Genomic DNA, 26,005 nt, shown 5'->3' with positions numbered 1-26,005 from the left:
CCTGGGTTTAGACCAGAAGGTCACCGCCTGGCTTTGCATTGGCTCTCCGGACTATTGAGTTTAGGAAATTATTGCATTGGGGATTTGCCTGGATATATTATCTGCACTTGGGAAACGTCCAGTATCTGCAGATCCACAGATTCTCAAACCCAACAAACGCTTCCCTTGTTCTTTGTGGTTCTATCTTTAAATCTTTATTCCTGCAGATCATACATGCTGCCATCATGTCTATGGGATTATTACCATAGTACCATAACCTCCCGAGTCCCCACAATAGATTTGAAGCCATAATTATATCCAGGGGGCTCAGATAACATGCTCTCCAATAGTCTGCTTCAGCATGATTGCACATCTCGATCCAAGAATTTGCTTAAAAACCAAACGACTGAGAACAGAAGGCGCAAATGTAAAATCGAGGCCGCATAGATGGTCATTCGAAGTATAGATATTCATCCTATAATAGTCGCATAATATGTGGAGTACATACAGTATAAGCTATAGTACAAAGTCCATGCCGTATGTCATGCACAATCAACGTGGCACACTGTATCAACAACATGTTCGAGTTAAGTAAAGGGAAGGAATTCGAGGCCTTTTTATATATACAGTGCCTTGCGAAAGTATTCGGCCCACTTGAACTTTGTGACCTTTTGCCACATTTCAGGCTTCAAACATAAAGATATAAAACTGTATTTTTTTGGGAAGAATCAACAACAAGTGGGACACAATCATGAAGTGGAACGACATTTATTGGATATTTCAAACTTTTTTAACAAATCAAAAACTGCAAAATTGGGCGTGCAAAATTATTCAGCCCCTTTACTTTCAGTGCAGCAAACTCTCTCCAGAAGTTCATTGAGGATCTCTGAATGATCCAATGTTGACCTAAATGACTAATGATGATAAATACAATCCACCTGTGTGTAATCAAGTCTCCGTATAAATGCACCTGCACTGGGATAGTCTCAGAGGTCCGTTAAAAGCGCAGAGAGCATCATGAAGAACAAGGAACACACCAGGCAGGTCCGAGATACTGTTGTGAAGAAGTTTAAAGCCGGATTTGGATACAAAAAGATTTCCCAAGCTTTAAACATCCCAAGGAGCACTGTGCAAGCGATAATATTGAAATGGAAGGAGTATCAGACCACTGCAAATCTACCAAGACCTGGCCGTCCCTCTAAACCTTCAGCTCATACAAGGAGAAGACTGATCAGAGATGCAGCCAAGAGGCCCATGATCACTCTGGATGAACTGCAGAGATCTACAGCTGAGGTGGGAGACTCTGTCCATAGGACAACAATCAGTCGTATATTGCACAAATCTGGCCTTTATGGAAGAGTGGCAAGAAGAAAGCCATTTCTTAAAGATATCCATAAAAAGTGTTGTTTAAAGTTTGCCACAAGCCACCTGGAAGACACACCAAACATGTGGAAGAAGGTGCTCTGGTCAGATGAAACCAAAATTGAACTTTTTGGCAACAATGCAAAACGTTATGTTTGGCGTAAAAGCAACACAGCTCATCACCCTGAACACACCATACCCACTGTCAAACATGGTGGTGGCAGCATCATGGTTTGGGCCTGCTTTTCTTCAGCAGGGACAGGGAAGATGGTTAAAATTGATGGGAAGATGGATGGAGCCAAATACAGGACCATTCTGGAAGAAAACCTGATGGAGTCTGCAAAAGACCTGAGACTGGGACGGAGATTTGTCTTCCAACAAGACAATGATCCAAAACATAAAGCAAAATCTACAATGGAATGGTTCAAAAATAAACATATCCAGGTGTTAGAATGGCCAAGTCAAAGTCCAGACCTGAATCCAATCGAGAATCTGTGGAAAGAACTGAAAACTGCTGTTCACAAATGCTCTCCATCCAACCTCACTGAGCTCGAGCTGTTTTGCAAGGAGGAATGGGAAAAAATTCCCAGTCTCTCGATGTGCAAAACTGATAGAGACATACCCCAAGCGACTTACAGCTGTAATCGCAGCAAAAGGTGGCGCTACAAAGTATTAACTTAAGGGGGCTGAATAATTTTGCACGCCCAATTTTTCAGTTTTTGATTTGTTAAAAAAGTTTGAAATATCCAATAAATGTCGTTCCACTTCATGATTGTGTCCCACTTGTTGTTGATTCTTCACAAAAAAATACAGTTTTATATCTTTATGTTTGAAGCCTGAAATGTGGCAAAAGGTCGCAAAGTCCAAGGGGGCCGAATACTTTCGCAAGGCACTGTATATATTATTTTAACATTTTTTTACCCCTTTTTCTCCCCAATTTCGTGGTATCCAATTGTTTTTAGTAGCTACTATCTTGTCTCATCGGTACAACTCCCGTACGGGCTCGGGAGAGACGAAGGTTGAAAGTCATGAGTCCTCCAATACACAACTCAACCAAGCCGCACTGCTTCTTAACACAGCGCGCATCCAACCCGGAAGCCAGCCGCACCAATGTGTCGGAGGAAACACCGTGCACCTGGCAACCTTGGTTAGCATGCACTGCGCCCGGCCCGTCAAGGATATCCCTACCGGCCAAGCCCTCCCTAACCCGGACGACACTGGGCCAATTGTGCGTCGCCCCACGGACCTCCCGGTCGCGGCCGGTTGCGACAGAGCCTGGGCGCGAACCCAGAGTGAATTAGAGGCTTTTTGAAGAGTTTAAGGGTTGCTTTAAAATCCTGTTGACCAATCTGAAAATATTAATGTGAACTAACTTGGAGAAAGAATGGAGGTAAAGAGTGAGTTTGGCATGCCTGGCTGTGAAGGATAAGTAGTAGGGTCGGTGTGGAGAGACAGAGAGTGGATGGAATCTGTCACCACATTGGCTGAGGTGATATTTTCCCTGCTGAGGCTGGCCAATAATCCTGCATATAAATAAATAAAGAGGGAGAGAGAGAGAGCAGAATGGATGGGCTTTGGCTGGGCTAAATAGAGACTGCAAATCACTCAGTGGAGTGAAAGAAGTAGAGTTACTGTATGTATGGGGCCAAAAAGCTGACTCACTTACATTTTGACTTGTGATGGTTCGGAAATATACTGTACACACACCATATAGAAATACCACTACCTGATTATACAGAGATGGGGAATTGCTGGTCTTGCTGTGCCGGAACCAAAACAATTTGAAACACCAAGAGCAGAAAGGCAGCAGGGAAGGAGTAGAGGAGTAGAGCCTAGTATTCACAACAACTCTACTGTAAGCAGAAGTAAAATGCCCCATACTCATGTATTCCTGTGTCCAAGTCATTATTGGTAGTGAGTGACTCTAATGTCAGCAAGTGGCATATCATTCATCAAATACTGCTGAGAAGTGGACTCTCTTTTTTTAGATCAGCAACACCTGCAAGTCTGCACTATACAGTGCCTTCAGAAAGTATTCATACCCCTTCTTTTTATTTTTATTTATTTTACCTTTATTTAACCAGGCAAGTCAGTTAAGAACAAATTCTTATTTTCAATGACGGCCTGGGAACAGTGGGTTAACTGCCTGTTCAGGGGCAGAACGACAGATTTGTACCTTGTCAGCTCGGGGGTTTGAACTCGCAACCTTCCGGTTACTAGTCCAACGCTCTAACCACTAGGCTACCCTGCCGCCCCGCTCTTATTGCACTTTGTGTTGTGTTACAGCCTGAATTCAAAATTGATTACTTTTTTCTTCTTCTCACCCATCTACACACAATACTCCATAAGTGGAAACATGTTTTTAGAAATGTTTGTACATGTATTTAAAATGAAATACAGAAATATCGTATTTACACAAGTATTCACACCCCTGAGTCAACCCTGTACAAGCACCTTTGGCGGCAATTACAGATGGGAGTCTTTTGGGTTAAGTCTCTAAGAGTTTTGCACACTTGAATTGTACAATATTTGCCCATTATTCTTTAAAAATGATTCAAGCTCTGTCAAGTTGATTGTTGCTAGTCAGCCATTTTTAAGTCTTGCCATAGACTTTCAAGACGATTTTAAGCCAAAAGTGTACAGGAACATTCCATGTTGTCTTGGTAAGCAACTCCAGTGTAGATTTGGCCTTGTATTTTAAGTTGTGGTCCTGCTGAAAGGTGAATTCGTCCCCCAGAATCTCAGTATCTCTACTTGCACATCATCATCTGCTCATTCATCACTCCAGTGTTAATCTGCTAAATTGTAATTATTCGGTCCTATGGCCTATTTATTGCCTACCTCCTCATGCCTTTTGCACACACTGTATATAGACGTTCTTTTTTTTGTACTGTGTCACTGACTTGTTTATTGTGTTATTGGCTTGTATTGGCCATGTGTAACTCTGTGTTGTTGTCTGTGTCACACTGCTTTGCTTTATCTTGGCTAGATCGCAGTTGTAAATGAGAACTTGTTCTCAACTAGTCTACCTGGTAAAATAAAGGTAAAATAAAAAAATAATATTTGTTTTTTAAATATTGAAAAGAAAATCTGTTGGAAAGCAGACTGAACCAGGTTTTCCTCTAGGATTTTGCCTGTGCTTACAGATGTATTCCATATATTTATATTAAAGAAAACTCCCTAGTCCTTGCCGATCACAAAAATACCAATAACGTGATGCAGCCACCACCGTGCTTGGAAATATGAAGAGTGGTACTCAGTGATGTGTGCTATTGGATTTGCCCCAAACATAACGCTTTCTATTCAGGACCGAAAGTTCATTTCTTGGCCACATTTTTTGCAGTATTACTTTTGCAGTGGTGCCTTGTTGCAAACTGGATGCATGTTTGGAAATATTTTAATTTCTGTATAGGCTTTCTTCTTTTCATGGTGAAATCACTGTGCAGTTTTCTTCATCTCTGGCAACTGAGTTAGGAAGGAAGCCTGTATCTTTGTAGTGACTGGGTGTATTTATATACCATCCAAAGCCCAATTTAATAACTTCACCATGCTCAAAGGGATATTCAGCATCTCCTTTTTTTATCTACCATCGGTGCCCTTCTTTGCGAGGCATTGAAAAACCTCCCTGGTCTATGTGGTTGAATCAGCGCTTGAAATGCACTACTCAATTGAGGGACTGTACAAATAATTGTATGTGTGGGGTACAGGGATGGGGTAGTCATTCAAAAATCACATTAACCACTATTATTGAACACAGAATGAGCCCATGCAACTTATTAAGCAATTTGTTAAGTACATTTTTACTCCTGAACTTATTTAGACTTGCCATAACAAAGGGGTTGAATATTCAAGACGTTTCAGCTTTTATTTATTTTTTCATTTCTAAAATGTTCTACAAACAAAATTCCACGTTTACATTATGGGGTATTATGTGTGGATCATTGACACAAAATCTAAATGTAATCCATTTTAAATACAGGTTGTAACACAACAAAATGTGGATAAAGTAAAGAAGTGTTGTAGCGATGTGCACTGAGAGTCAGGAAGCAAGTTCAAATCAAATCAAATTATATTTGTCACATACACATGGTTAGCAGATGTTAATGCGAGTGTAGTGAAATGCTTGTGCTTCTAGTTCCGACAATGCAGTAATAACCAATGAGTAATCTAACCTAACAATTCCACAACTACTACCTTATACACACAAGTGTAAAGGGATAAAGAATATGTACATAAAGATATATGAATGAGTGATGATACAGAACGGCATAGGCAAGATGCAGTAGATGGTATAGAGTACAGTATATACATCTGAGATGAGTAATGTAGGATATATAAACATAGTGGGATAGTTTAAAGTGGATAGTGATACATGTATTACATAAAGATGGCAAGATGCAGTAGATGCAGCAAGATGCAGCAGTTTAAATGAGTACAGTATATACATATACATATGAGATGAGTAATGTCAGGTATGTAAACATTATATTAAGTGGCATTGTTTAAAGTGGCTAGTGATACATTTTTACATACATTTCCATTATTAAAGTGGCTGGAGTTGAGTCAGTATGTTGGCAGCAGCCACTCAATGTTAGTGGTGGCTGTTTAACAGTCTGATGGCCTTGAGATAAAAGCTGTTTTTCAGTCTCTCGGTCCCTGCTTTGATGCACTTGTACTGACCTCACCTTCTGGATGATAGCGGGGTGAACAGGCAGTGGCTCGGGTGGTTGTTGTCCTTGATGATCTTTATGGCCTTCCTGTGACATCGGGTGGTGTAGGTGTCCTGGAGGGCAGGTAGTTTGCCCCCGGTGATTCGTTGTGCAGACCTCACTACCCTCTGGAGAGCCTTACGGTTGTGGGCGGAGCAGTTGCAATACCAGGCGGTGATACAGCCCGACAGGATGCTCTCGATTGTGCATCTGTAGAAGTTTGTGAGTGCTTTTGGTGACAAGCCGAATTTCTTCAGCCTCCTGAGGTTGAAGAGGCGCTGCTGCGCCTTCTTCACAACGCTGTCTGTGTGGGTGGACCAATTCAGTTTGTCCGTGATGTGTACGCCGAGGAACTTAAAACTTACTACCCACTCCACTACTGTCAGGGAGTGAATGATTTAATCAATAAACAAAACATAATACAAAACAAGAAACACGAACAAGCACAGACATGAAACAGAAACAATGACAACTGGGGAAGAAACCAAAGGGAGTGACATATATAGGGAAGATAATCAAGGCAGTGATGGAGTCCAGGTGAGTGTCACTATGTGCGTAACCATGGTGACAGGTGTGCACCATAACAAGCAGCCAGGTGACCTAGAGGCCAGAGAGGGAGCACACATGACAGGTGTGCATACTTTCTGAAGGGACTGTAGCTGTTGAAATGCCATGGAAATAGCACTTTGAGACAAAATGCATGATGTGCTTTGCTTTGGGGAGTTAGCATGCCACAGTAGACACATTTATATTCAATTCTGAAGGAAGGATGTTCCTTTTTAGGGTATAAACTGAACTAATGTGCATGCTAATAATATAGCCACAGCATCCCCTTTACTGAGGAACTCTGCTTTGAGGTACATTCTCTACAAAAGGCATACATTTAATACAGACATCAGTGCATGAGCACATCGCATGAGATTTAAAGATTTTGATATTTTCTCCAGAAAGGGTAAAGGGGGACAGCGACAGCTAAAACGTATATCTGCTAAAACAAAGGGATTGACATCAGATGACCATATTTAGACATTAAACACTTGATTGGCCAAGATACCGTCAGAGGACAACTCATCATGGGTTTGTTCGGGTTCAACATACATCGACAAACCAAAACATCTCAACCTTTCAATTTGATGCTCAAGCTGGTCATGTTTATCTTGGTATTTCACACGTGTTTTCAGGCTCTGAAAACTTGGTTTAGAATTATTTTTATATATTTTTTTTTATCATTCTGCATATTTGAGTACAACATCCAACACATCAGCCTTTCTTAATTTATATTTTCTAATATAAACTTTTCTCCATGACTTTTACATTTCTCTCATGATCCAAATACACATCCTACATGATTGAGAAGAGATTAAGTATTTGAGATTATTTTTCCTGGAACAATCCCTGTAGATGATGAAATGTAATATATGTGTGGGTTTAGGATTAATCTGAGAATGGGAGAGAGATTTCCACATGCAGGATTTAGAAGGTATTACTGAGAAAAAGACACCTCCGTTCCCCACCCTTTTCCATAGTAACCAAAAGGCAAACAAATTATATTTTCTAGTAATAGTAAGGATATCGCCATATGCCACAAACAGGCTGTGTCTGAAATCAAATGTTTACCAAGAGACAAACAACTTAATCAAGTAGGAGACATTTCCGTGTGCTTACTGTGAAAACTAAAACTGATAGTGATGGTGTGACCAGCTTGGTCTGCTGACGGCTGCTGGGCTCAGCTGAGGAGGACATCACAAACAAATTAATCTCGGAATCCACAACCCAGGACCAAATATTGCATGCGCTGGCCAGCTACTCATGAAAACAGTCCCGGGAGACTACAAACAAATATGGTCTGTGGCTGGAGATGACAGAGCAGACAGCCATGGAGAGAACAAACAGGAAAGGATTGGATTATCTTTCACAGTCTAGCTGAAGGAAATCCATAACTAGACATTGAGAGATACTGTATACACAAACTTCTGAGGAGATGTTTGGTTTGAAATGCCTCACACACAAAAACTGTTGTAAAGACTGGGATGCTGCTTACATGGCAAATCCAACTAAATCTGTCTTTGAGGTTCAATGAGTGTAGGCTACATGAAGTCGGTAACTCGGATGTCTAAGTTCTGACCATGCTTCTAAAAATTATTCACATATAGCCATTCTGCAGCTAGTGCTTTAATGTCTGTGTAGTGTACAAACAGGACATTTAAACAGGACACACCTTACTTTGCAAACACAGAACAACCCTTTGTTTACAGTACAGTAAACCTAACTGCTGTGGTGGAAACAGTGGTGGTCAGTGCCGTTTAAGCTGAGGGAGGACGCTTTTTTTTTCATGATCGTGGCCTTATTTCTATTACAGCACATTGGATGAATCTTATTCATATTCCATTCACCCTGTTCAATGTAACAGCGATTAGGTTTAGGATACTACATTATAAAAAATGTTTCCCTATACCCATCATAAGGTTTCTACAACCAAGCCTATGAATTAAAGTTTACAATGTAGGTGCACACAGGTAGAGAGACACATTTGAGGTCAAAGACGGTGACACATGGAAAGACAGTGACATTTAATACTGCCTTACACACTCTAGCTTGTATATAGCTGATATAGGGTGTAATCATTTGTCCAACAGTTGCAAACAAGAGTTTCTATTGCACAAATTCAGGTATGTTTATCCCCGTTTAATTCCATTTGCTTCCGTTTAAGAAACGTTTTTCAACAGAATCGGCGGAATGAATACACCCCTGAGCACGCGTAAACACAGTTAACTTTCATAGCAGCCCCTTTGTATTCCTTGTCGCATCTATGCGCTCTCCTACTCTCACCTCTTCCCTTCGCTTGTGGACTTCAATGCACAACACATCAGCTGTATGTGACCAGGCAAAAAATTATTTCCAGCCAAACCGCTACACACAGCCTACATCGTTGTCACCATATTAGGTAAAGTAACATAGCTAATAGAACTAATACGTTAGTAAACCCGCTACAATCCTCATCTCTATTTCTCTCTTGCTTCTCCTTCATTTTGGAAGAAATTAATTTATTAAAAACTGTTAAACTATTGTCTTTCTCTCTGAGTCAACTACTCACCACATGTTATACACTGCAGTGCTAGCTGTAGCTTATGCTTTCAGTACTAGATCATTCTCTGATCCTTAATTGGGTAGACAACATGTAAGTTCATGCTGAAAGAGCTCTGATAGGCTGGAGGACGTCCTCCGGAATTTGTCATAATTACTGTGTAAGTCTATGGAACGGGGTGAGAACCATGAGCCTCCTAGGATTTGTATTGAAGTCAATGTACCCAGAGAAGGACGGAAGCTAGCTATCCTCCGGCTACGCCATGTTGCTACCCTACAGGGTGCTGTTGAGGCTACTGTAGATAGTGATTTTCTATAGTGTATTTTAATCAATTATTTGGTGACGTGATATATTTAGTATAGTTTTATCTAAAAAGGCTAACTTTTTAAATGTTTTACAATTGTCATTTTTTATGAAATTCACTGAGGAGGATGGTCCTCCCCTTCCTCCTCTGAGGAGCCTCCACTGGGTGAGAACCAGGAAAGCCTCATTATTGCTACTTCCAGACCTGGGTTCAAATATTATTTTACAATCTTTATTTCTGTTTTATAGTTTTATATATTTTTTAAACCATTTGTGCCAGATGGGTGGGGTTTGCAGCCTAGCGGTTAAGAGTGTTGGGCCAGTAACCGAAAGGTCGCTGGTTCGAATCCTCGAGCCAACAAGGTAGAAAAATCTGCCGTTCTGCCCTTGATCAAGGCAGTTAATCATCAACAACAACTGCTCCCCGGTCGCCGATGATGTCGATTAAAGCAAACCCCGCACATCTCTGATCAAATCAAATCAAATTTTATTTGTCACATACACATGGTTAGCAGATGTTAATGCGAGTGTAGCGAAATGCTTGTGCTTCTAGTTCCAACAATGCAGTAATAACAAGTAATCTAACTAACAATTCCAAAACTACTGTCTTGTACACAGTGTAAGGGGATAAAGAATATGTACATAAGGATATATGAATGAGTGATGGTACAGAGCAGCATAGGCAAGATACAGTAGATGGTATCGAGTACAGTATATACATATGAGATGAGTATGTAAACAAAGTGGCATAGTTAAAGTGGCTAGTGATACATGTATTACATAAGGATACAGTCGATGATATAGAGTACAGTATATACGTATGCATATGAGATGAATAATGTAGGGTAAGTAACATTATATAAGGTAGCATTGTTTAAAGTGGCTAGTGATATATTTACATCATTTCCCATCAATTCCCATTATTAAAGTGGCTGGAGTTGAGTCAGTGTCAGTGTGTTGGCGGCAGCAGCCACTCAATGTTAGTGGTGGCTGTTTAACAGTCTGATGATCCAGAGGGGTTGGGTTAAATGAAGAAGAAACATTCCGGTTGATTGCAGTCAGTTGTGCAACTGACTAAGTATCCCTTTTCCCTTTTTATTGGTCCATTAAACCAGAGGGTCAATCAAACACATATCAAAAATTTAAATGATTCTTAAAAGTATTTTAACCTGATTCTAGCTACTGTACTCTGGGAAGAGCAACTCACTGAGACTCCTCTTCTTGGTCTGTTTCCTGAATCCTAATGTTGGTCTGTCTCCAATAAGAATCTCTATGCAACAAAATAGAGCTGATGCTGCAGATTCCTCGTCTTTCTTTGCACATTCTTTGGTGTGTTTTGCTAATGCTCATCGTGTCATGGTCTGACTCTGCCCAGATAACTCTTGAAGAGTATTTGCCAGGTGCAGTGGATCTAGACAATATCACTACGATTTCAGCAGCAGAGCGATATCGATGTCAAGAGGAACGTCCTGTTTCTCACAGACAGTTATCGATGTCAACATGAGAGAGCGTCTTATCTATGTACGAGAGGCTTATCTTGAATGTTCTGAAGAAGAAATGCTGGGAATTAAACCACTGGGAGATGTGTTGGGATCTCAGTGTGGCTCTGACTCTTTTGTGCTGCGCTGGACTGATTACACATCTACCAAAGTTGCTATGGTTACTACAAGCCAGCATTGTACGGTTGGGTTCGACACGATAGTGTGAAAAGGGCAGGCCTATAATAGTCTGGGTGAGTCAGACAGTACAGACAGTACAATAGGCTAAATGTCATAATAAGATGCATCCCTTGCAGTGACATGAAGAATGTGAGAGACAATGACTTGATTGCCTTGCATGTATGAAAGCAGCCCAGCTGTCAGGGAGGTGTGGTGTGTGAAATTTGCTGATGGGGAGGCACAGATAGTCCTCGCCTGAGAACTCACCAGCACGTTGCCACCCATCTGCAGGTAATCGCTTTGCATAAACTGAACTCTACGTTACACTCTTTCTCTCCCTCTCTCAGCAGAAACTCACTCTGTTTCCTGCCTCAACTGGCACAGGTGCACAGACACAGGCACGTGTACACGGCTTGCATACCACCCCACCAACACACACACATGTTTAAACACACACCGTATTATGACTTGTCATGGCTTCAGGCCATGGATCATCACTGGAGGCTTTGGGCCATGGATCATCACTGGAGGCTTCGGGCCATGGATCATCACTGGAGGTTTCGTGCCATGGATCATCACCGGAGTGAGGAGACGTATGGGCAGCCTGGTGCGTGGAGCTACCACAGGGCTTACCAGGCTGGGGAGACATACAGTAGGTCTGGTTCTGGGAGCAGGCACAGCACCCACCAGGCTGGGGAGACATACTGGAGGCTTGGTTCTTGGAGTAGGCACCGGATACTCTGGGCCGTGGAGGGGCGAGCGTAGTCTCGAGCGTAGAGCTGGCACAACCCGTCCTGGCTGGATGGTTATTTTCGCCCGGCAAATGGGGCGCTGGCACAAGACGCACTGGGCTGTGCAGATGCACCGGAGACACAGTGCACAGAGCCGGCGCAGGATATCCTGGGCGGTAGAGACGCACTGGCGGCCAGATGCGCTGAGCCGGCACCATCCGTCCTGGCTGGATGCCCACTCTAGCCCGGCCGATGCGGGGAGCTGGAATGTAGCGCACCGGGCTGTGAACACGCACTGGAGACACCGTGCGCTCCACCGCATAACACGGTGCCTGACCAGTACCACGCTCCCTACTGTAAGCATGAGGAGTTGGCTCAGGTCTGAACCCTGACTCTGCCAAACTCCCCGTGTGCCCCCCCCAAACATTTTTGGAGCTGCCTCTCGTGCTTGCCTCGTTGCCGTAACTCCTGGTATCGCCGCCGTTCCTCCCTTGCTGTTTCCGCCTGTTTTTATGGCAGGGACTTATCCCCTGCCATAACCTCTTCCCATGTCCATGAGGTCCTCCACTCCCTCTTCTCCCGGGCCCAGGATCCCTGCTCCTCCAGGCCAAGCTGCTTGGTCCTTTGGTGGTGGGTAGTTCTGTCACGAACGTCGTCAGGGAAATGACCGGACCAAGGTGCAGCGTGGTGAGCGTACATTATCGTTTATTAAGAATGTCGCCAACAAAACAAGAAACACCAAAAACAAACGTGAAGCTGACTAGGGCTATACAGGCCACTAACACAGACAACTACCCACCACTTAGGTGGCAAAACAGGCTGCCTAAGTATGATTTCCAATCAGAGACAATGATAGACAGCTGTCCCTGATTGAGAACTATACAGAAACAGAAAACATAGAATGCCCTCCTCCCCACATCACACCCTGACCTAACCAAATAGAGAAATAAAACGGGTCTCTAAGGTCAGGGTGTGACATGACTGAAGATCATACTACAGTAAATGTGATAAGTCTACTAATGTGAAAGTGTCAGATCAGGAACAGACATTTATCAGAACAATGAAAAATGTACTTTCTCTGTAGACACTGCAATTCCTGAGAAACAAAAGTCTGTGTTATCACAGTCTGATTAGCTTGGTTATGTAGTGTTGTTTTGGTTGAGGAATCTTTTCCTGTGGGCCTGTCCAGCACCGTGTGTAGTAGACTATCCTATCCTATCGCTCTCCTTCACTGACACTTCTGATGCTCAAGAGTGAGCAAAGACTACAAACAGTCATGTTGTTCCAGTGACCACTGTTATTACTGCATTGGTATCACATAAAAACACCCTGGTACTATCAAACGCTTCTCTGCTTTCTCAACATTTTAGCAGCTTTTCCTGCACTACCACTACCTCCAAACATCCCGGCTATGCTGCATGGGCGAGGATCCCACAGGACCGTGAAAGCTCACTTTCCTTTTTTGAGCATGATGAATGTTCCAACCCTCCCTGTATCTCTGTCTCGCCCTCCCTCTCTCTTTCTCTCTCCCCTCTCTCTCTCTGACTCCCCCTCTCACCTCACTGGACAAACATCTTGCCAGTCGCCACGGGCCGTGTTTTTTATTCTGCTTCCAGACAGCTCTGGACTGCATGGAATCAGATCTGAAAATAGGCCCACTGTTCTGTTCAGCCATAATATTTAACTGATAAGGTCATCATCACAGTATCTGCTGAGTGTGGGCACTGGGCCACACTTCCAGTGTGTAATAGAGCGCTGGACAACTGACTAGCCCAGTCAGAAGAAGGGTGGTGGTTATATAATTTTAGAAAAGGTTATTTTTATCTTCTAATAAGGAAAGTATTTTGTGCAGCATACAGACAAGATAATCAACTATAAACATGCAAAAACAAGACAGTGAACCACACTGGTAGCGGTTTAGAAACAAACAGCAGTATCGCTACTATCGCAGACTGTACTGGCCAGATGACTTAAAACCATCTCATCCTTCCACTCAGAGATAACAGACAGTGTTAATCACAGACAGTGTTAATCAGAGCTCCCTCCTTTTCCGACGTCTGCTTCCGTACCTTACACATAACAGCTGTGTTATTCTACTCTACCAGATACTATCTGAGACATACCACAGCTGGCCAGTCAGAGGCTCTCACAGTCTACCTGCCAAATTGAGGCTAAAACATCAATCAATTAAATGTATTTATAATGCCCTTTTTACACAAAATTATTTTGCATTAACGAGGCCTAGAATATACTCACAAGGAGCAAACATCATAAGGATTATTGCTAGGCCTTTATTTGGGAGCAATCGTGTTAATGTGGACTGCATTATCCTAGGTGTTAGTAAACACCAGTATAGGAAGCAGGCCTGATGAGAAATGGATTAAAATCCTCTGTGTCCCTCTCTCATGGATCGATTTATCCTCTCCTCTGCAGACTTCTTTCTATACATCAAGAGATTAGGCTACAGTACATGAAGAAAAATCTGCCCATTTCATGATCAATTCTCATTAACTATGTGGAGGCTTGTTTGATTGGATGGGGCAGTGGAGGTATGAGAATAATAATAGCATGATTGATTAACATTATAGTAGAGCTCATCAAATTATAATACGGGGCTTTCTGGGATCGAACAGACTGTGTGTGTGTGTGTGTACCGAATGTAATCAAAATACTTGACAGATGACAGATGTTTAGCTTCATATGAACTGGAACACATGCACGTGCAGTCACACAAACACACTGTGTCAGGCAGACAGCAGGAAGTGACAGCATAGCTGGATCACGCCACGGGGATGATGGGTTTATTTCCAGCTGTTCTAGAGGACAAGTCACCCTGAGAAGGTGACATTAGGACACCTCATCTCACTGTGAGTGTGTGTTCAGTACAGACGAGTCATGTCTGAAGTGTTCTTCACCCTAAATGGGGCCAATTTAGAGCTACAGTAATAACAATATGTTATGAGTGTCCTATTCGCGAGCAGTCGAGTAGAGAAATTTGTGTGACAGGAACCAAGAGTCTAATCTCTCCTGCTGGCATGCAGCAGCTCCGTACTGAAGCCTTCTGAATCAGAGCCTGCCGTGCTATCTCACACCACACACACTACCGCTCTGAAATGACACGACTTAACACTCACTAGCTGATAACCGCTACACTGTGTAGTGTGGGCTGTGGCCTCACTGGCTGCTTGGCTTTTCTCTATTGGCTGCTTGGCTACAGCGACACAGAGACTTTACTAGCTGCCCACACTAGAACACTGAACAGGCCCTTTTGGGTTGGAAAGAGATCTGGCTACATACGGAGGTGCTCCCACACACACTCCTACAAACACACACAAAGATGAATGGCACACACACACACCTCTGTATCAGTTACTTTACACTAGGAGCCACTGAGCCCACAGACGGGAGCTGACAATGCAGATATGCTGTTCGTGGATAGGACAGAGGTAAGAAACAACCTGAAAGGCCCATTTGTTGATGAGAGAGAAAATAGAGATGAGAATGAGACTGACTAATGTGAAGTTAAAGGCTGCTGAATGAAGTTAAAAGAGACTTTGAAATGGAAATGTGTTAAGCAGTCTAGAGAGAGAGAGAGAGAGAGAGAGAGAGAGAGAGAGAGAGAGAGAGAGAGAGAGAGAGAGAGAGAGAGAGAGAGAGAGAGAGAGAGAGAGTACATGGGACAGCGATACCATCTCCTCTGGCTGATTCCCTGCCTCTGACAGAGAGGAAGCTGCTGGAAGATAAAACACACTCAGCACTTTTCACCGTAAACCAATCACACATACACAAATATACACAAGACATGCACACACACACATGCAAACTAACACGCTACAAGTCAATTAATATCCTTCTTTGAAGCATTTGAGCAATAAGAGAAGGGCAGAGTAAACCTACAGTACAAACCATCAAGTACACTCACGTATGCAGCTTCAGGCAACGTTCAGGGCCACTGGCACTAAGTCTAGGTACAGCTCCATATGTCTGACAATGAATCTTTTAAATGGGATTTTCTGACACGGACTGAGATCAGATTCATAACTAGGTTATTTGGCAACGCATGGCTTTGTTGGCCTCCCACATCAACAGAGCACAGAGTCAGAGAGACAGGGTGGCGGGGGAGAGACTAGATAGAGAGAGAGAGAGAGAGAGAGAGAGGAGGGGGGGGGGGGGGGAAGATAGGCTGATGAAGTGAATGAGTATTGCTGTTGGAGTGGTGAGTAAACAGTGCTAAGCTGGCACACGATTAAGTACGGTATGGTAAGGTAGCAGACCTGACTCGGACTCCTCCAGTCTTCCCGCCTGGTTCCCCATGCTGGTCCGGTCGGCAGCTCTCCCCACCGGGACGGACTAATCCAAGAACCCCGGCAGCGGGGGAGGCCGGCTCTGCTCAGAGAAGCTCTCTATCTAACAGTATGTAGCAATGTCTAAGTCCGATACACCGGTAGAGATACAAAAACATACAGGAGACAAAAATAATATTCCCTCCTTCCTTTCTCTCTCTCTCTCTCTCGCTCTTCTCTCCAGCTCTTCCTGAGGCAGAGTGAGTGGAGGCAGGCTGTCCCGCTGCTTGATTGTGTGTACGTGTATGTGTGTATGTGTCATTCAGACTGGTGACATTGCAGTGACACACTGGCTGGCAGGCAGAGCCGTGTGGGCTTCATTAGCCCAGTGACGGCTGGAATCAGCACAGAGGGGGAGTGGCTTCCACGGCTACACACACGCACACAGACCGGCCCTCCTCCTCCTTCCCTCAGTCTCACAGACTTGAAGAGCTGTTTTTCACTCTCACAACAGAGCATACATGACTGCTGCTTTTAACACAGTGTATTGTGCCTCGACAAAGTAAATATCCCTGTACAGTATGATGAAAGAGAGAGACTGATGGAGGAGGAAGAGAGGAAGGAAAGAGGGGGAGGAAAAGGATGATTTGTCTTGTTGGCAGAGGCTGACATCAGAGCTCTCTCTTCTCTTCCCTTTCATGTGAACTCTCCTGACTTCATCTGTCCAACAGAGAGCAAGATCACAAACTAACTGGAGCTCTGGCAAACCAGGGGTTGGAACCGGTTTAGGGAACAGAATTGAACATCTGAGGAAAAGTTCCACAACAGAACCTTAATTTTAAAAGCATGGGAACTGGTTACATGGGACATCCATATGCATTCAGATCCAACCTGGCACAGCCAGCGCCATCAATAAACGAGGGATGTTGGCCAAATGAGCCACATTTATATATCCTTAAATAGCCTATAACAAATTACAAAACACCATTTCTTGTGTTTCGATGTGTAGCATATGCAAAACTTTATCGGCAATTTATTTAAAAAAAATTACTTTCCTAAAACAATAATTGTTCACCTCACGGTTCAGTTGTCAGAGATTAGAGCACTAAATGCATCAATCGCCTCTTCACTGTGACCTTGAGACTGGTGTTTTGCGAGTACTATTTAATGAAGCTGCCAGTTGAGGACTTGTGAGGCGTCTGTTTCTCAAACTAGACAATCTAATGTACTTGTCCCTTTGCTCAGTTGTGCACCGGGGCCTCCCACTCCTCTTTCTATTCTGTTTAGAACCAGTTCACGCTGTTCTGTGAAGGGAGTAGTACACAGCGTTGAACGAGATATTCAGTTTCTTGGAAATGTCTCACATAGAATAGCCTTCATTTCTCAGAACAAGTTTAGACTGACAAGTTTCAGAAGAAAATTATTTGTTTCTGGCCATTTTGAGCCTGTAATCTAATCCACAAATGCTGAAACTCCAGATACTCAGCTAGTCTAAAGAAGGCCAGTTTAATTGCTTGTTTAATCAGAACAACAGTTTTCAGCTGTGCTAACATAATTGCAAAATAGTTTTCTAATGATCAATTAGCCTTTTAAAATTATAAACTTGGATTAGCTAACACAACGTGCCATTGGAACACAGGAGTGATGGTTGCTGATAATGGTCCTCTGTACGACTATGTAGATATTCCATAAAAAAATCTGCCGTTTCCAGCTACAATAGTCATTTATAACATAAAAAATGTCTACACTATATTTCTGATCAATTTGATGTTATTTCAATGGACAAAAATGTTGCTTTTCTTTAAAAAAAACAAGGACATTTCTAAGTGACCCCAAACTTTTGAACGGTAGTGTATTTGAAGGAAGAGAAGCATGCTTCAACACTGACATGCAATTCTTTATGTGCTCCCGAGTGGTGTATCATACTAAGGCACTGCATCTCAGTGCAAGAGGCGTCACTACAGACACCTTTGTTTGAATCCAGGCTGTATCACAACCGGCCGTGGTTGGGAGTCCCACAGGGTGGCGCACAATTGGCTCAGCGTCGTCTGGGTTTGGCCAGTGTAGGCCGTCATTGTAAATAAGAATTTGTTCCTAACTGACTTGCCTAGATAAATAAAGGTTAAGTTTAATATCAAAAGTAAGAAGCCATTGTTTATAGGGAAAATATAAGCAGCCTATTATAATCAACACAGCATGATAGAAAGCCTTTGATAGAAAGCCGATCTTTTCTTTTTTTTTATTGCCCAAAAGCCAGCAATTAGCCCTTCCGGCTAATGGAAACCCTGGTGTGTGGTTGTGTAGGCGAACTGCCTCTCCCCATGAAAAGCATGGTCTAGTAATCTATTAAAATGACAAGCGTGATTCAGAGAAGACCTTTTCAATGCTAGTTAAGGAGACTATAGTTATCACGTTTCACATTGAATTTATTAACAACAAAAAGGTAAGACATGTTTTTATTTTCATTCTGGTGCCGCTCTGCAAAAAAAAGGAACAATCAAACAAACTGGTTTAGAACTTTATTTTGCTGGTCAGAACGACTAGAAAATAATTGTGGTTCCAACCCTTTTGGCAAACTCTAAACACACATTCTCTCACACAAACATGCATGTGCACACACACACTAGCAGTGTTTTCATAGCAGGACTCTGCATTACTGGGGGGCGCCATTCTCCCTGCAGGAGGGGTGTGTCTGAAAACGGAGGGAGGGTTGTGTGAGGAGAGGGAGGGGCAGTGGGTTCATTCTCATTCACAATGTATGTGTCTGAAATATTAATGATGGTAAAAGCCACAGTAGGAGAAATGAAGTTGGGAGTGAACTGATGTGTCATCTCCGGTTGGATTGGTCCCTTATTGAGTGACCCGGCTTGAAGGGAACCTCTATCTTTCCATCTTTAAGTGTGTCTCCCTCTCTATCACTATGTGTGTGTGTGTGTTAATTTCTCTCTTTCCTTTACAAGTCTCTGATATCTGCTGCAATATTTGAAAAAATCGAATTATGGGCATAGACTTTTTAAACTCAGAGATGCTGCTGTGTTGCCTCTTCCTCCTCCTTCTCTAGTGTTCTCCAATGATCCTTTCTCCTTCTGTCTGAGTCAATCACTGCAGAACCACACCAGGTAAACCAACACAGGGTCTTTGGGGGTTTCTTGGGACACAGTCTTCTCATGACATGGATGCATGTTGTATGTAGTTCAGTAAACAGACCAACAACAGGTGTGTTTGTGTACAAACCTTATGTCAGATGAGAAATATCTAAATATTTTGCCTAAATAGACTGTTTGCACGTTAATCCTTCTCTTTTAAAGCCCCACCCGAATATATTGAGTGGGTGTGGAGTCGTGATTTCTCATGACCAGCATCATTACCACCGCTCTGAGTCTGTTCTGAGTGTGTGTGTGTGTGTGTCTGTCATGGTAGAATGCTTATGGAGGCTAGAGAGAACTGAGGAGTCCCAGTGGTATTGAGGCACGTTTGATTAATTCATATGACAGCGATGAGAAGGGGATAGAGAGAGTGACTGTGCCCCAGTCTGAGGTGGGCGACAAAGACATACAATGCCCCCTCAGGGCCACATGTTCCAGGCCTCTCCACAGGCCTCCAGGGTCCCAGAGTGTGTCCAAAATGGCACCCTATTTATTATATAATGCGCTACTTTTCTTTTTTACCAGGGCCCTGATCCAAAATAGTGCACTATATGGGGAATAGGGAACCAGTTCAGACGCAGCTCCAGTCTGGTGTCTGGGCACGTCCACCAGCTGCTCTGCAACCCTCTCCTCCCCTCGTCCTCTTCCTCTCCATCCTTCACTGTGACAGTCAGTCAGGCCGAGGGATAACTCACATCATTCATCACACACTCAGGGAAGCCTCGCTCGCTCGCTAGGCATGAGGACAGACCAGAACCCCTTATTAGGTTTCTCAAACCAGTCACAATGACTTGTGGTAATGTCTAAATGATAAGGTTTCTGGGCTGATGAATGAAGTACATATTATAATACTTCTGGAGAGGCAACACATGGTGAGAAACCTGTGGGTGCCTGTTCCCCATCAGTCACTGACAGAGGCTGCAGTATTCATCTGGCTGAGAGACAGGCTGGGCTTAACTACACCATGAAGGGAGAAATATGACATGCCTGACAGGCCTTCGCCTCATAGATACAGCGAAACTTGAAACTATAACAGCACTCATTAATCTATTAATGAGACAAAGATATGTTGTTGAGTGGGTGCCCAATTATAACAGCTAGTCAACTATGCTAGCTAGTCAGTATGTGGATGATGTTTACAGCAAGTGAAACATCTCTCAGTGGGTTCTTAATGAAATGGAAGTGGACAGTGTGCAGTAAACGAGGCAGCAGGTGTGAAGGCCTCATAACCTTAGTTGGATCTGATGATTCATATTGACCTCCTAATGACCGGTACACAGTGTGTTTCAGACAGGCCCAGAGGGCCTTCAGCCTGAGGGTCTGGGCTGAATCACTCATCACAATGGGATCTTCTTTGCCCTTTAGATGGTCAGTATGAACACTGTCAAGCCACCAGTTACAGCTGCGGACTTGTATTCTTGCTATTAATACAGCAGAGATATTTGTTTTGGCTTAACTGATATTGATCCACAGAGGCAATTTCAAATATCTAGTGTCTCTTTAAGCCAAGACACTGACACTGGAAAAGGCTTGAGTACAACTGTCCCTTTGAACAGTGACACACTACAAGACCTTAAAAGTTCAAACTGCCCACAGGCCTCTGCATCCATTCAATGTAAGCACAGCAGTGTCTAAATCAGAACAGGTCTGCGGTAAAGGAAGGACCCATCCATGAAGTAGCTAGTAGTACACATCACTTCACCCCATTAGGGCTGATGATAAAGCTGCTATTTATAGAGTAAAAACTGCTTCTCTTTATCTCCTCCTCTCCTTCTGGTGCTCCACTAGGGATTCCCTACTCTCACAGTGAAGGAAGGCTTCATTTAAATATTGATGAAGTGCTTAAATAAGTCATCTGGACGTGGCTGTGACCCCTTGTCTGACGTCTCTCTCTCTCTCGACAATTCTACCACTTAATAACCAGTTATTGTGCTATTAGTATATATGCACTACTGTAAGATATGATACACGTTGATGTTGTAGCATTTTAAGTCATACTGCATTTAAGCTTTTCATTTCCCTGGACTACAGTATACTACTATTCCCATGGTGCAATGCTCCGCCATTAAGCCTCTCTGAGGTATAATAACGTTAGCCTGCAGTTAACTTAGTTGGCTAGCAAGTTAACATGAAGCTTATGTCATGAGTTCATTTCACATTACTATGGGTTGTAATCATACGTTTATGCAAGTAAACGCCAGCTGTGATGGAAACAGGAAGTTTTGGTTCACACTATGATATGGTGTGTGGTCCTCTCACTACGACTCAGGAAACCATTCAGTTTATAAGGCTACGGATAAATACATTATGAACTTCACAGGATGGTGAAACTGCACGGTGATCTTGATGTTCCTTTCCTATAAATATCGAGGGTCGTATTCTGGTGATATGATGATCGATGTTTGACAAATAAAAATATTATCCATAATAATCTCTATGTAGACTAGCCTACCCATTTGCAATGGTTGAGCGCACATGCCAAGACCATATAACGCAACAATTTGTGACAAAACTATTGGTAGAGTTGAAAATGCAGGAATATTTGCATGCGAATCTGTCGCCAATTAGATGGAAACCTAGCTATTGTCACCAATCAAATGCATTACACTAAACATTTATATATATTTTTTAAATAGACGTTAACCATAAATTACGGTGTGTGATGCTGGTTAGCTAGCATGCTATCTAGCTCGACTGCTATATCTGAAATAATAGTATTTGCAACTGTCTTTAAAAAACAGTCCAAACAACATGTAACGCTAGGCCTGTAAGAACAACATTCATTATGAAATTTACAGGCAAATCACTACGGAATCCTAGTTTATCATGATTGAAGCCTGCAATATCTTTGATGGTAACAGCAATGCTAGCTGCATCTGAAATAAAGTCTTCAAAAATCAAAATACAGCCTAAGCAACTGCCCAAGAAACCATCCATCCAAAAACACCATAGGCCTATTGGAACTAACAAAAAGTATGAAAGTATAGGCTATTTGGAAAGCGCGCAATGGCTGCATCCGCAACTTGGAAAAGTGATGGTGGGAGTGGTTTTGCCAAACTGAATCATGGGAGTTTGAGCCTTGAACAACATAAAAATATTGGAGTAAGCTGACTATAAATATCATTCCATAGGTTCTTATGCGTCTATTTAAAATATTTATAGATGTTATTAGACGAAGAAAACCTGAGCAACAGAAAAATATATATAGAAAACAGGCTATATAGATAGCAAAAAACGACTGTTCATAATTCATTTAATAAGTCATCTCAGGGATCATCACTTTGCTCAGGGATCACTTTGCTCATCACTAAACAGTCAATAGACATGAAATCATAAAATTACCCTAAAACTGTGTAGGACACTACTAAATACTTCATAAAAACAACACACATGTTAACAGTGCCAGATTTGCCCTTTAAGTGCTGTGGTATTTGAAACAGGCTCTGGCTGGGTCTCAGGAGCAGACAGATAGGGACACCAGGAAGTGGAGTCACGGTCTCTAGGGAACACTGTCTTGATGATCGCAACAAAATGACATACATTTACTAAATAAGCAGAGACATCAAGTACATTTTTTGATGCATTCCCTACTTTTAAACTGAGGCATTTGAGAAATGATGCTGCCACATGCTCAAACACAAACTAGATACAGTGGGGCAAAAAAAGTATTTAGTCAGCCACCAATTGTGCAAGTTCTCCCACTTAAAAAGATGAGAGGCCTGTAATTGTCATCATAGGTACACTTCAACTATGATAGACAAAATGAGAAAAAAAAATCCAGAAAATCACATTGTATGATTTTTAATGAATTTATTTGCAAATTATGGTGGAAAATAAGTATTTGGTCACCTACAAACAAGCAAGATTTCTGGCTCTCACAGACCTGTAACTTCTTCTTTAAGAAGCTTCTCTGTCCTCCACTCGTTACCAGTATTAATGGCACCTGTTTGAACTTGTTATCAGTATAAAAGACACCGGTCAACAACCTCAAACAGTCACACTCCAAACTCCACTATGGCCAAGACCAAAGAGCTGTCAAAGGACACCAGAAACAAAATTGTAGGCCTGCACCAGGCTGGGAAGACTGAATCTGCAATAGGTAAGCAGCTTGGTTTGAAGAAATCAACTGTGGGAGCAATTATTAGAAAATGGAAGACATACAAGACCACTGATAATCTCCCTCGATCTGGGGCTCCACGCAAGATCTCACTCCCTGGAGTCAAAATGATCACAAGAACGGTGAGAAAAAATCCCAGAACAACACGGGGGACCTAGTGACTGACCTGCAGAGAGCCGGGACCAAAGTAACAAAGCCTACCATCAGTAACACACTACGCCGCCAGGGACTTAAATCCTGCAGTGCCAGACGTATCCCCCTGCTTAAGCCAGTACATGTCCAGGCCCGTCTGAAGTTTGCTAGAGAGCATTTGGATGATCCAGAAGAAGATTGGGAGAATGTCATATGGTCAGATGAAACCAAAATATAACTTTTTGGTAAAAACTCAACTCGTCGTGTTTGGAGGACAAAGAATGCTGAGTTACATCCAAAGAACACCATACCTACTGTGAAGCATGGGAAACATCATGCTTTGGGGCTGTTTTTCTGCAAAGGGACCAGGATGACTGATCCGTGTAAAGGAAAGAATGAATGGGGCCATGTATCGTGAGATTTTGAGTGAAAACCTCCTTCCATCAGCAAGGGCATTGAAGATGAAACGTGGCTGGGTCTTTCAGCATGATAATGATCCCAAACACACCGCCCGGGCAATGAAGGAGTGGCTTCGTAAGAAGCATTTCAAGGTCCTGGAGTGGCCTAGCCAGTCTCCAGATCTCAACCCCATAGACAATCTTTGGAGGGAGTTGAAAGTCCGTGTTGCCCAGCAACAGCCCCAAAACATCACTGCTCTAGAGGAGATCTGCATGGAGGAATGGGCCAAAATACCAGCAACAGTGTGTGAAAACCTTGTGAAGACTTACAGAAAACGTTTGACCTCTGTCATTGCCAACAAAGGGTATATAACAAAGTATTGCGATAAACTTTGGTTATTGACCAAATACTTATTTTCCACCATAATTTGCAAATAAATTCATTAAAAATCCTACAATGTGATTTTCTGGATTTTTTTTCTCATTTTGTCTGTCATAGTTGAAGTGTACCTATGATGAAAATTACAGGCCTCTCTCATCTTTTTAAGTGGGAGAACTTACACAATTGGTGGCTGACTAAATACTTTTTTGCCCCACTGTATTAGAACAAGTGAAACATTTTAATAACATTTTCAATATGTTATTTGGAAAAAACACCCAAACCAACATCAAACATCACAAATTAAAGCAGATTTTGAATTGTGTAATGTCTGACCTGTCTGAACAATGCTTGGTAATGAAATCCATCCATCAAAGCCCTGTTAGTCCAGATTGCCTATCATCACAAGCCATTTAAAATCAAATTGTATTTGTCACATGCACCGAATACAACAGGTGAAAAATACCTACTTACAAGCCATTAACCAACAATGCAGTTCAAGAAATAGAGTTAAGAAAATATTTACTAAATAAACGAAAGTAAAAAATAAAATAAAAAGTAACACAATGAAATAATGAAGAGGACCTGATGAAGAGGAGCTGATTAGATTTTACAGTTCTAACACAACAATGCTGACAACTGACATGAGACAAGCCTCTTGACATACTGGAGGATGAAGCCACATTGACAGTTACACACATAATCCAGCAATAAAAACAGGCTTTGGTACAAAATACTTACCACAGAGCAAGGTGGTGAGAGGATAAAGTACACCAAGTAAATCATATGTAGACATAAATCAATAGAGCAGAACCATCTTTAATCATGACTGACAGCATGGTACAAATCGTACAAATCTCAAAAGCTACAGCAAATTTCATTACACTCTGAAGTAAAGCATTGCCCCTGCTATCAGCATCAATACATCAAGATAAGCCACAGACATTTCACTTAGAATATCATCTCACAACACAAAGACGTTAAAATATCATTTAAAGACCTCGGACCACAAGCCGATATCTCATCTCAGACCTTTCAAAAACCATCATTATGTCTTAACCATTATATAGGTCTCAACAGTCCACCCAGTATGTATGCGTTGTTGACTAGACTAACACACTTCCATTACATGATCATGCTGAATGGGATTTTACACTGGCTGATCAGCAGCAGCTCTACAGACCTGTCTGGTCTGTCCACTGACAGTCATGTTCATCTATTTCAACATGGGACAGGGGGATACCTAGTCAGTTGTACAACTGAATGCCTTCAACTGGTTAGTTCTTATTGTTATATTTCACTTCAGAGCCGCCAGTCCCATTCTACATGCCTTAGAAAGCTCTTTAGTCCCACCCCCCACACAAGTGGAGACCTCACCTGGTGCCTCCAGAGATGCAATCTCATCGTCACTCAATGCCTAGGTTTATCTCCACTGTACTCACATCCTACCATACCCTTGTCTGTGTGTTATACCCTGAATCTATTCTACCACGCCCAGAAATCTGCTCCTTTTCTTCTCTGAACTGACGACCAGTTCTTATAGCCTTTAGCCGTACCCTTATCCTACTCCTCCTCTGCTCCTCTGGTGATGTAGAGGTTAACCCAGGCCCTGTAGCCCCCAGTACTACACCTATTCTCCAGGCGCTCTAATTTGTTGACTTCTGTAACCGTAAAAGCCTTGGTTTCATGTATGTTAACATCAGAAGCCTCCTCTCTAAGTTTG

The 26,005-nt window shown here is 42.5% G+C and overlaps 1 protein-coding gene across 13 annotated transcripts in view; it reads right to left on the bottom strand.

The window, feature by feature from the left end:
• LOC110537489 (cytospin-B) overlaps positions 1-26,005 on the bottom strand; it is a 175,873-nt gene that overhangs the window by 81,556 nt on the left and 68,312 nt on the right. For 3 of the 13 annotated variants that reach the window (XM_036937441.2, XM_090192338.1, XM_090192346.1), the window contains exon 1: positions 16,102-16,669. The exons of 8 other annotated variants lie outside the window; for them this stretch is intronic. In XM_036937441.2, the coding sequence (XP_036793336.2) occupies positions 16,102-16,141 (40 nt within the window). In that variant the 5' untranslated portion in view covers positions 16,142-16,669. Of the gene's footprint in view, positions 1-15,749; positions 15,934-16,101; positions 16,670-26,005 lie in introns of those variants that run through there. 2 more of the 13 variants (XM_090192347.1, XM_090192340.1) reach the window with 2 other exon arrangements.

The sequence above is a fragment of the Oncorhynchus mykiss genome, chromosome 12 (genome assembly GCF_057628025.1).
Source record: "Oncorhynchus mykiss isolate SJ-2025 chromosome 12, ASM5762802v1, whole genome shotgun sequence".
In the NCBI taxonomy this organism is placed as follows: domain Eukaryota; kingdom Metazoa; phylum Chordata; class Actinopteri; order Salmoniformes; family Salmonidae; genus Oncorhynchus; species Oncorhynchus mykiss.
The sequence above is the reverse complement of the archived record's forward strand: the minus strand, read 5'-3'. Positions and strand labels throughout refer to the sequence as shown.